We start from the raw sequence: 12136 nt of genomic DNA, 5'->3' as shown, positions 1-12136 counted from the left end.
AGTTTCAGGGAAGCAAAGGGTGTTAATGTTAGTTGGGCCTCTTCCCTACTTTGTACCAGAACCATTAACCTTTTTGCAGATATTGTCCCATTTGATCCTGAAAACAGACACAGCCCTTCTTAGTGACTGGTGTTCTTTCCGTTTTGCAGGTGAAGCTACTGAGGCTCAGAGAGGTTCAGTAACTTGCCGAAGTTCATGTAACTAGTGGCAAGGAAGTGGATGGCAGAGGCAGAGTTTGACACCAAGTCTGTCTGACTTCAAAGACGGGTTTTTGTTAAATTTTGCTGCCTCTTAAGTATTCAGACAACTGTTTATGTTGAGCGGGGCTTTCCCTGGACAGCAGGCAGTGTGGTACGGGGTTGAGGACAGATGCTCTGGACTCGGGCCTGAGCTTGAAGCCTCACAACAGCATATATATGAGGCATCACTGGAGAAACTGAGGCTCTGGGATAGCAAGTGACTTGCCTAAGGGTGTGCAGCCAGTAGGTGGTGAAGCTGAGTGCGACCCAGTTTCCCTCTGGCTTCAAAGCCGTATGTTTCCGCAGCACCATTCTCCTCTCGTATGGGTATGGCCACATCCCTGGGGATTTAAAGCAGCTGTAAGGAAATGTGTCCTGGAAGGGTTGTGAGCCATTGTAACAGCTCACTGGAGGGGCTCTGTGGCATCTCCCAGAAGCTGGTACCTGTGGAAATGAGAAGGTGACTCACCTGGGTGGATTGTAGAATTACTGTTCTTTAATCGTACTTCCTTCAGTCCTCAACATTTATTGGACCTTTATTGACTTCTGGTCCAGCTAGGTACTGCACTAGGCACTGAGAACATGAAGGTGAAAGGCCAGGGAGGGAGAGAATCCAACATCAATTGCTATGTAAATAAATTTAAGGAGCCGATTGTAATTCCTACACGAGCACTCAGCATGTAGTACATTTGTCCTGGGTAATATATGTAAGGTGCTGTGGAAGCACAGATGGGAGGGACTGTTTTGCATAGTTTGGAGAGGGACTTGCAGAGGAAGGAAGTTAGATCTGGGTGTGGAAGGATGAGTAGGAGTTCCTTGAGTAGGAGTGGAGCAGATGGGCTGAGTGTATCCCAGGCAGAGGAAAACGCACGTGCAAAAGCATGGAGGCGTGAACCAGCCTGGTGTGTGGGGGGAATTATGGGAAGTGGGATCGCCATGGGTGGTGCCGGAAGATGTTCCAGAAAAGATTGCTTGGAACCAGGTCCTGGAGAGTCTCAGGTGCCGTGAGAGGGAGTGTGGATTTGGTCCTCAAAATAGCGGGGATACCCATCAGTGTTTGGTGGCAGGAGTGTGGTTGCCATGGTTAAATTCACTTCCGTAAGGCAGTTGCTCTGAGGAAGGGGGTGGACCGAGAGGGAGGAGGGAAGCTGGCAGTCAGGGACGCTCTTGCAGTGGTCTCTGCTTGGTGGTGTTGTTGAGGATGGGCAGGGGTGGGGACTTCAGTAAAGGAGATACTGACCTAAATGTGTTTGATTTGCAGACTCTGAAATTGACCAGCCCAATGGCCTTGCCATCTCGCCAACGTGCAAGGAGAATCCTTCTGAAGATTTTTGGGGCCCAACTTCAGTAGCTCCTTACCTAAGTTCTAAGAGTCAGCCCTCCACTAAAGTCAGTGCCATTGGAACCGATCAGTCTGAGAACATTGGTACCTCAGATGGCACAGAAAACTTAAAACAGAAAATCTGTGACTTGGAAACTGAGCTTGAGGGCTACCGGAACTTCCTCTTTCAGCTTCAGAAGCACTCCCGGTTCAGTGAGGCCATCATCACAGTTTCATGTGGGACAGAAGGGGCCCAGGATGGCTCCAATAAGCCCCAGGGTGGTACTGACGAAGAAGAGATGACCTTTTCCAGTTTGCACCAAGTGCGCTATGTGAAACACATGAAAATCCTTTGTCCGCCGGCCCCGGAGGTGATTGGCAGCGGGATGCTGGGGAGCCGCGCACGGCAGCGAGGAGAACGGGATTGTGCGCTGCAGGAGGAGCGGAATGTGGACGTGGAGCTTCTCAGTGAGATCCATAACCTGCAGAATAAGTTCAGAGACCTCTCGCCCTCGAGGTACATCCCGCCTCTGTCCTCTCCCGATGTCTACAGCTTCCCTCTTCGGCCAGAAGGTTGGAGCCGTGATCAAAAAGGGCCACGAGGGGTGCGTGGACTGTGGGCTTGGCGAGGGTAGCGAGGCCCTGCTGAGAAGGGAGGCCGCAGAGAGTGGTCCTGTGTCCTCCGTCACTGGCAGGGCAGATTCTGCCCTCCTCTGGTTGGGGATCAGGGCGAATGTTCTATACCAGTCACTTGGTGCTTTATGTCATGTGTTTTCTGAAGGGCAGTGTCCACTCCTGGCCGCCATTATTGGCTTTTACTCACTGTGTTGCAGAACTGAAAAATGTCCTAGGTGCGTGGGAAGAACAGAAATACTTTCATTATCTTTACCCTTTAAGGTCGTCTTAGAGAAACAAGCTGGCGTTGAAGGAGAAGAATTGTTAGGTCATGAAGATACGTTTTTGGGGCCTAGATACATACAGTTTTGCTTCACGAGATATGGCAAACGTGATCATTTGTAAAGCTGACCTTCATTTGTCGATAATTTGAGACAAACACGTTGTCAGGAGCCAGCGCGAATTTTTCAAAACTCCCCAAATGATGAGATTGAAGGAAGCTTGTATCTGTTGGAAAGCAGTTGTGTCTGAGCTTCAGTTGGGCACTTTTCTTATTTAACCCTCAAAGTCCCCGGAGGAAGAGGTGTTATAAAATGTGTTTTTGTAGATGAGGAGATTGAGCCTCAAAGGGGCGACGGTCACCCAAGGAGATTCACAGAGCCATCACCTGGGGTCAGGCCCGCATCATCCCTCTCTGGTACTTGGCTCCTTCTCATCCATTTGCCCAGTGCCCTCCCCCCCCACCCCAGCAGTCTTGCTGTTTGTTCTGTGACTGTGTGTGCACACTTGGGGCCGGGGAGTCACCGGTTGCACACACTGTCATCGTTTCAGGGACAGGGGAACATGTTGAACAGGGTCAGTGTCTCTGCCAAGCCACTGCAGAGCCAGGTTACTGCGGCCATGGTGTCTGTGAGCCACACTTCCCCTAACCTGTGTTTTCCTCGGGCCTCCCACTGCCCAAGGACTGCGTGGAGAGCCACAGTAGGGTGTCAAGAGACCCAGCAGAGCATGGGCTTTGTTTGCACCTGAAATCTTCGCTGTTTGACCAGTTGTGATCTCTGAGAGTCAGTTTCTTCGTCTGTAAAAGAGGAGGTTCATACACTTGTTGGAAGATGGGGAGGACTCGGTGGGTATAGAAATCCCCTGCCACAGTGACTGACAGGTCGTGGCCCCTCCATAAGTGGTAGTTACGACTCTGACCATGCCCTGGTATTTCTGTTGAGGGTAGGGAGTCCCATCTTTGTTTTCCTTTTGTTTTACAGTTTCTTTTGTTGCTCTTCACGAGAATTTGTGGTAGGTTCCCTGACCCTCGGACACTTGTTTCTACAATTCGGAATAAGATTTTTGAAGAGGGTATGGAAACTGATTATTCTCCTGAGTCCTTGCCAATCTTACTTTAATTGGGGGCTTCATAAGGTTAAAACTATTGCAGAAGACCCTTTGTTCCAGCATTCGTTGGCTATTTTGAAATCGAAGGAGTGACCTTGTACAGTTTCAATTTTTCTAAAAGTATATATAGTTGTACAGCTGCAGGCTTTTAAAAACTGTGCTCTTGTCATTTTTCCAATTAGCGTTAAGGTCACAAAAATTCAATTCTAAAATGGTACAAGCACTTTCTCTCCCCCTTTTATCAGATACAATTCATTAGTGCAGTCCCAAGCCAGGGAGCTCTCCCTTCAGCGGCAGCGGATTAAGGACAGCCGTGACATCTGTGTCATCTGCCGTCAACACATGAGCACCATGATTAAGGCGTTCGAGGAGCTGCTGCAGGCCAGCGATGTGGACTGCTACGTGGCCGTGGGCTTCCGGGAGCAGCTGAATCGGTGCGCCGCGCTGCTGGGCAGGCTGGAGCGGCTGTTCCTCAGCGGTAAGTGGGCGCGGCCCTTGGAGTCCTCAGGCACATCAGTGACCCGCCCAGGGCTTCGTGGAGGGCCCAGGAGGAACTGGCTCCTTGGCCCTACAAACCCTCCGCCCTCTGCTTTGATGAGGTGACAGCAAGGCCACACTGGCCGCTGCGGCCTTCCAGTGACTGTGCCACAGCCCCAAACCTGGGTTCGTGTGGCCGCCTCCAGGGCTGGGTTGGTGAGGCCCAGAGAAGCCAGTGGGGGGGCGGGGCTGCCCCTCAGCACCTGCCGCTCGGTTTCTGGTCCCTGTCGTTTCAAGAGAAGGTGGCAGTTGGGATTTTGGGGGGCGGGGTGAAAACTCATGGCTTTTATATATTGGCAACAACAAACCAAAATGAACAGAAATTTCATTAGTTAAAAATGTATTTGAGAGTCTGAGGTGGTCATAGGAAGGATGAAAGAAAACCTTTGCTAACCATTTGCTGTATGCTAGGTGCTGTAATTAATATTACTCATTTAGTAATTATTACTGCATTAAAATGTTTTAAAAAGTAATTTGCAATTTTCTGAGACTGCAACACAGAATTTCCATGTACCCTTCTTGCAGCTTTATCAGTGGTTGGTATTTTGCCACATTGCTTTATCATTTCTCTCTCTCTGTACACACACATACAAACACATGCATGTGCACGCATACATTAACTTTTTACTAACCCTGTGAGAGTGGATTGATGATGTCATGTTCATCAGTCCACCTAGATACGGAGACCAAGGCCATTCTCTTGCTCAACCACAGTTAACAAAATCAGAAAATGGTATTTTCTAATAAGTAGTCTGTAGTCAGATTTCATTAGCTGATTGAAGAATACCTTTTATGATCCCACAGACAACCACAGCTCTGAACTTTCCATGGATGAGTCGTGTTTCTTCATGTCAATGGAACCGCACAGTGTTAAAGAAAGAATGTCTTTCGTGGGAGTTTTGTCTTGATCCTGATCCAGTCCCCACACTGCACAGGTGTTGTCACGCCTCCTGTGGTGTCCTTCGATCTGGGGTAGTTCACCTCTTGTCCTTCATGAGGTTGACATTTTTCAAGAGTGCAGGCCAGTCTCCATTCCAGGTTGTCTGTTGTTTCCTCGCGGTCAGATGAGATGAGTCACGTGGTCTTGGCAGGAGCACTGCACCAATGATTGTGTCCTCCGGTGTCATGGTCAGGGGTCCACGATAGCGGTTTGTCTCATTTTTGGTGGTGTTAACTCTGATCACTTGGTAAGGTTTCTTCACTGTAAGTTACAGTATTTCCTGTGTAGTGTAAACGTCATTACTGGGGGATACTTTGTAACTCTGCAGGTATTTCATTGCTCTTCCAACTTGTGCCCGTGAGATTGACCATCCATTGGTGGTTCTTGCCTTCGTCAGTTAACGCCATGAGGATGGCGGCGTGGTGATTGTTTCCTAGTGCTGTCGCTGCTTCTTCGTTTATTGTTAGGTGGCATCTGTTATAAGAGTGGATTCTCCCTCTACCTCCTTTTGTTTATGTATTGTTTGTTTATTATCAGTGTTGACTTGGAGATTATTTATTATTTATTTATTTCTAGGCTGAGGCCAAGGGAGGGGGAAGAGAGGGAGAGAAGTATCACTGTGCGGTTGCCTCTCCCACAACCCAGTCATGTGATCCTACTGGGAATCGAACTGGCGATCCTTTGGTTCACAGGCCAGCACTTAATCCACCTGAGCCACCCCAGCCAGAGCAGATTCTCTTTTTTTTCCAGTGGACTATTTATTGTCCATTCCATCATCCATATCAATGCTTCCTTTTGGTGTGTTTGCCATGTTTTGGGGGGATGCTTTCTTACTTTCTGGCACAAAACAGATGTTCCAAGTTCATCTTCTACTGTCCTTGCCCCTGGATCAGCCGTCTCCCCGTCAGCCCTGGTTCACTGTAAAGGGCAGCGCCATTCAAGAGCCCAGAGTTGGTGCCAACCGTGTGTGTTGCTGTGGCCGTGCCACTGTTTCTAGGTCCATTAGCAGGCAGCAGGCAGTTCACATACACACACACACACACACACACACACACACACACACAATATATATATATAGTATATATGTATAAAAAGTATGTATATTAGAAGTGTATAATACACTTTAAAATCACAGTGGTACCTCCAGTTCCTAGTCACGCCCCCTGTGGTCTTTCTTCCCCTTCTTGCTTCCATGTTTTCGTCTCCCTCTCCCAGTTCACGACATCAGCGTGTCTGTGCATTAGCTTAATTCTGTAATATTCGCAGAGTTCCAGAATTGCTTTGCTCACATCACGGTGAAAAACAAATCTGAACGAGTTAAGATTTGTTTATAGTGATTTTTGTCTTTAGGCTAAGGGCGTTTGTTTAGTCAGGTAGTCAATTTAGTTATTTGGTTAGTTATTTGGTTTCATTCTTTCTACAGTCTTGTTATGTTATTCGTTTGAAATACAGTTAAATTTTTTTGTTTCCATTTATATCCAATTTTAGGGTTCCCCTATTCTTATTGATTTAACTTAATTTTATGTTTTAAATATGAGTAACATTAAGGTGGTTCCAAAGTTACAACTTTTATTCTTTTAAATTGTTTCTATGCAGTCTTTATTCTTGTGCCTTTTCTGAAACCCCCTGGAGTGGGGCCCTCAGACAGCCAGCGGCGTTTGCCACGGTCAGTAACTGTCCTCCACTTGCTGATTCCAGTGCTCTGTTTTCAGGGTGCGTTTTACCCAAACCCGCAGCACTTTTGGACACGAGAACCCTTGGGCTTGCCTCCCTTGGCTCCTAAGGTGATGCCCATGAGTCAGCTCTCCATCCACCCCACTGGCTGCCCCTTGGAAGCTGTCCCTTCAAACTGTGGTCCAGATCGGACCAGTCTTCACCACCTGGGCTCCAGGTCGCCATCGCCACACCACTTCCTACCCCCTTCCTCTCCTCCCTGGGTCCACACCCCTACCTTGTCCCACCACTGTCCATTTCCACATAGTAGTTAGCCTTTCAGATGTAAGCAGGCCAGTCCCTTCTCTGCCCAAGTTCTAAAGCCTGCCTTTGTGAGTTGCAAGGGTTAAATTAAATAACGGACGGGAAGCACTCACGTGTGCATGGCCCCACATCCTGCGTGCTTCCTTATGTCTGTTCCTGTGAGCTGGGTGCACCCCTCAGGACAACCTGGCCGACATGAAGAACTTGGCCCTCACGGAGGCGCGTCAGTTGCTCAAAGTCACAGCTGACTTGGCAGAACCAGGATTTGACCTCAGTTCTTCTCTCTTTGTACATATGGTACAGATGGTTCATGAAGGTCCACATATGTTCATTTCAATTCCAAGACAGAACATGGGGGTAGCTTGGCCCCTGGGCCCTGGGATTGTTGTTCCTGATTTTTGAAAGAGCCCAGCAGCGAGGCCCATTGCAGACCGACTTCTCTAGTTCCCAGTCTGCGGGACCTTTGAGGGCTGCCAGGGTGTAGGAGCACTTGACGTTTCCCAGCTTTGTGAAATCTGCGTCCTTCTGGCTAAGGTTTTCCAAATAAGCTAGTTTTCATTTATTATTGAAGAAATTACGGAGTCCTCAAGATGGAGCTGCATCTTCCATGCCCGAGATGCTTTCCATCTGTTTCTTTCCTTCCTGCAAGCCCTCTCCCCGGGAGGGCCCTGTGCCAGCTGCCCTCCCTCACGCGTTCAGCCCCCCCCTCTTGGTTTATTTCTTAGTTATTTACCTTGACAAGCCCAGGGAGGTCTCACTCTTTGTCTCCTGCAAAGCAGAGGTGTTGTAGGCTTGGTAGACAGCACAAACAGGACTTTATTTTTCCTTTCCAAAAGGCATGAAGGTCTCAGGGACCTCGCTGTGCCTTTTTCTCTTGGAAAAAAAATGCAGCACAGGTGGGTCTTTCCTAGATGCTGTTGAAGAGGTCTGGCTCCTGAATTATGAAGCGAGCTTCTCACAAAGCGGTTTTATATCGGAGGCAGTCACGTAGCATGAGTTCTTAAAAAATTTAAAGATAGTCTTTTTTATTAATACAAAGCAGTACACGTTTATTGTGGAATAACAGATAAGCAAATACTCCTGTAATTGCATCATTTATATAGCAAAACATGAACACCCTGGAGTTGATATTTTCAGACCTTTTTAAATACATGTTTGTATTTTGGGGGGTAGTAGGACTGTTTGCAGTCTCTCCCTTTGTTCAATTGTAGGTGATAAACGTGGATCTACATTGTAAGTGCTAGTCGCTGCAGAGCATGCTTTCGTATGAGTGTACGATTATTTGTTTAGTCATTCCCCATTAGACAGACGGTTTGGTGGTTCTCGGGTTGGGGTTATTGTAATGGACAGTGTATTGGAGTTCTTTGTGCATATCCTTGCTGTTTCTTTGTTAATGTTTAATTGGTTGCATGCAACAAGTAGTTTGACAGTGTGGTGTCCTAATGCTTGTAATGTGCTTACAGGGCCCAGACCTATAATAAGCTCTGGGTCTAGGCCCTGCAGATTTTGTGAGTATGTGCATTTTTCTGGGGTAAGGGTCTAAAACAGATTTCCTAAAACGAGTTGAGACCCGAAGTAGATCAAGAACGGGTATTGCGGTCTCAGGTTTCTACCACTTCCTTGTGCGCGTGCCTCCCAGGCCCACTGGCGTAAATCAGGATGGTGGTGTTTGTCCACAGTATGTCTGAGTAAGCCCTGGGGAAGGGACAGAGAAGACTGAGCACGTCCCCTTCCTCAGGGAGCTCCTTGTGTGTGCCAGGGCTTAGCCACTCGAACAGAAGATGCTGTGGGGTCCCTTCCCCTGGCTCTCCTTCTCCTGCAGGGTGAGCCTGACACACCCATTTCTTTAAGGCCTTCCGCAGCAGTTTACCCTTTCCAGCCCACTAACCTCCAAGTGATGGTGATGAGGAGGAGAAATGATGAGGAGGGCTGGTCTCTAACAAATGCTTCTTCTATGCTGGGCATTGTTCTCAGCCTATGACGAGGTATTATTCATCTTTGCTTAAGGAATGAGGAACGGAGAGGTTGATTTACTTGCTCAAGGTCACACAGGAAGTGGCAGAGTCTGAGCTCAGGCAGTTTGTTTCTGCAGCCAAACCTCTGGGACCCCACGGCATCCGTCTCACACTCCTGCCACGTGAGGTGTCCTGGTGGAACGTTTCTGAGGGTCAGGCCTTGTCTCTCCCCTCTCTGTGGCCCTCTTCACACCAGCCCCTTTTCTAGAACGCTTTTCCTCCTGGTCTGCGTCTAGACTCTGCCTACCTTCCAGGAGGCTTTCCCTGCTCACCCCGAAGTTGTGGCTCAGTGCACGCACGCGCCTCCACATCCCGCGTGCTCCCTTGTATCTGTTCCTGTGAGCGGGGGGGCGCAGTCCTCAGGACAGCCTGGCCGACGCGAGGAACTTGGCCCTCACAGAGGCGTGTCAGTTGCTCAAAGTCACAGCTGACGTGGCAGAACTAGTTACTTCTGGGCTGTTTGTAGCTCACAGATGACAGTCACTTCTGGGCTTATGATGGAGGCCCAGTGCTGGGGTGGGAAGAACGACAGCTTTGGAGCCCAACAGACTTGCGCTCAGATCCCACTTTTACGGTTAAGGGATTGGCTTCCTCTGTGAGGTAGCAGCACCTGTTTTGCAAAGTGGCCTGGCCAATGGTGGGAGCTCAGGAGGTCACAGCAATGATTTCTTGTGGACAGATTTTATTTCCTCAGAGCGTAAGCTCCTGGAAGATGGGGGCCTTATCTTGTTCTAGCCTTTGACCTAGGGAGGAGCAGGACAGGCAGTGCCCAGTCAGGATTTGATGGCAGTGCTGACGGCTCTACGAGGTATTCCAGAGAGCCACCGTGTTCCAGAGCTTCCCTTAGAGTCGAAATCCCCCCGCCCTGTCTGACCCGCAACATGAGCCGGGCAGGAGGCACCTCTGAACTCTGAAGGCAGGACTTCCAGAAGGAAAGGGTGTTGGATCTTGGCCTCCACAGTGGAAGGGGTTCATGGTCACTGGGGAGGGGTAGTAGGGGAGGGGTAGAGGGGTGTGCAAGTTAGGGTCAGCACAGCGAGCTGGGCTGTCAGAGGAAAGGGTGGGCTTTTTCCTCCCGTCTCCTGCTGTGCTCTGGCTCCACGCAGCCCCTTAGCTGCTTCTTATCTTTAGAGAGCAGTGCTTTCCTGCCTCACAGATAGAGCTGAGCTGTCGCCTCCTTTACATTGTCCCCCTAGTCAGGCTGGGTCGTGTTTGTGTCCTCCGTGTGCCTCCCCCCCCCCCCCCCCCAGCTGCCCTTTGTCTCAGCCCTGCAGTGTAGTTGCCTTTGGGTCCATCACCCCCCTTGGCCGTGAACTCACTGCAGGCAGGGTGGGTCGGCCCTCCCCTCTGTGCCCTCAGTGTCTAGCACAGGCACCTGGGAGGAGCATTGTAACCCTGAGGAGGAGTTACTGTGAGACAGAAAGGGAGAGACACTTGGGTTGGTAGGAGACACCCGGCTCTGGTATCTGAACTTAGTTCTGTGTGACTGATGGATTTGAGCTGGGGAGTCCTGTTTGCAAAGGGGCTTTTTAAGTGGTGGCAGTGTGCAGGATGGACCGGTGCAGAGAGGAAGTGGAAGGCAGGTCACCAGGTACGAGTCTGCTGTGTGGTAATCTCTTGTTCAAATATGAATCGGTTAACCAAATGTCCTTCTCTTTAGAAAGACGAAGTCTCTTCACGGCCACACAGCTTTTAGGGGGAGCAGTAACCTGAGAGATGGGAGCAGTGTTTTCACAACACCCATCCTCAGTGTTTGGACTAGCCTGACAGATGGTACCTTGTCACCTGTATTCAGGCAGTTTCTGCCACGAAATTCGGCGCATCAGCCCAGCGACCTCCCTGCGCACCCTGCAGTCACAGTTTCTGCTTCTGGTTTTAAGGAGCACTGTTGTGACTGGGGCGTGGCTGGGATGCATTGTTGGGCCATTACTACCTCCTCGAAGGATCTCTTATTTGAAGAGGAGGAAACCTGTGCTGCTGGAGTCTCTAGTGACCCTTCCCTGTGCGCTCTGGCATTTGGGCACTTCTCTTTTAGGAGTAGTTTCGAAAGTGCCTTGCGGGTGTGGTTTCATTGTGGTCTCATTCTTTAAGTACAGCTATGGAGCGGTTTGTTTTTCTCTGTGCCGCACATTAGTTTCTTCAAAGAGCTCATCCCAGGCTGCAATTTCCTGGGTTCTGAAGTATTTTTCAAACAAACTTGTTAGTCTCTTTGAAATCTAGGCTCCTGTGCTGCCTTTCAAACAGCAAATGACAAGACGCAGGAGAGAGGAGGACCTTTTGCCCAGCTCTGCTTTGTTTTGTCATTTCTTTCCGGCATTTCCCCTGTTGCAGACACTGGCTTTTTCACTGTGTTCCTTTCTGTAGTAATCCCTCTTCTGAGAGCCTTTCCTAAGGAAATTATTTAAATGCAGATAAAGCCGCATGCACAAAGTTGTTTGTTTCATTTGTTTTTATAAGAGTGAAAAATTGCAGATGACCTAATGTCAAAATGGGACTGGCAAAATAGTGGTATGTGTATGTCTACCATGGGGTAGTTAGTGTGGTCCTTAAAAATGAGGTTTCAAAAGCAAATTCAGTAGGAGAAATGCTTACAGTAAGGTAAGAAGTGAAAAATTAAGTCGTGATATGCTGCCACCCATGCCAAAATGCACAGACAAATAATGGAAGGCAGTCCTGGAGGTGGTGTCCGTTTCCTGTAGAGACCCCGCATTCCGTTAGTGTCAGAGGTTGGAGAAGGTCAGAGAGCCAGCGCCCAGCAGCGGCTTGTCATTGCTTTTAGCTTCAGTGCTGCTGCTTTCCTACTAGAATGAGCCATAAGGAGTCTGTAGTCTGAATTGTGTTCTTGGTAATCCTAAATACCCAGGGTTGTTAGAAAGAGAGGTTCGACAAATGAAATAGTGCCTGTGCAAATGCAGGAGCAAGAAATTACTCGGGAAAACTCTTTGAAAATGGTTTCCTTCTTCCTAATGCTATTTCTGCTTCCAGGGAAATCAGGAGGAGTGGAAATGAGCACCCAGAACGAACAGATAGAGAGGTGAGTGCACAGCGCTCGTTCGGAAGACTTCGTGGGTTTGGATCATCTGCCTGCTGTTTCAGTATCCCG

At 49.0% G+C, this 12136-nt stretch overlaps 1 protein-coding gene across 3 annotated transcripts in view; it reads left to right on the top strand.

Annotated features, from left to right (window-relative positions):
- CDK5RAP2 (CDK5 regulatory subunit associated protein 2) overlaps positions 1–12136 on the top strand; it is a 165893-nt gene that overhangs the window by 118883 nt on the left and 34874 nt on the right. For all 3 annotated transcript variants that reach the window (XM_037059158.1, XM_037059157.1, XM_037059156.1), the window contains 3 exons: positions 1501–2077; positions 3810–4042; positions 12019–12067. In XM_037059158.1, the coding sequence (XP_036915053.1) occupies positions 1501–2077; positions 3810–4042; positions 12019–12067 (859 nt within the window). The remainder of the gene's footprint in view (positions 1–1500; positions 2078–3809; positions 4043–12018; positions 12068–12136) is intronic.

The sequence above is a fragment of the Sturnira hondurensis genome, unplaced genomic scaffold (assembly GCF_014824575.4).
Source record: "Sturnira hondurensis isolate 20B ecotype Veracruz unplaced genomic scaffold, ASM1482457v3 Scaffold0010448, whole genome shotgun sequence".
In the NCBI taxonomy this organism is placed as follows: Eukaryota; Metazoa; Chordata; class Mammalia; order Chiroptera; family Phyllostomidae; genus Sturnira; species Sturnira hondurensis.
The sequence above is the reverse complement of the archived record's forward strand: the minus strand, read 5'-3'. Positions and strand labels throughout refer to the sequence as shown.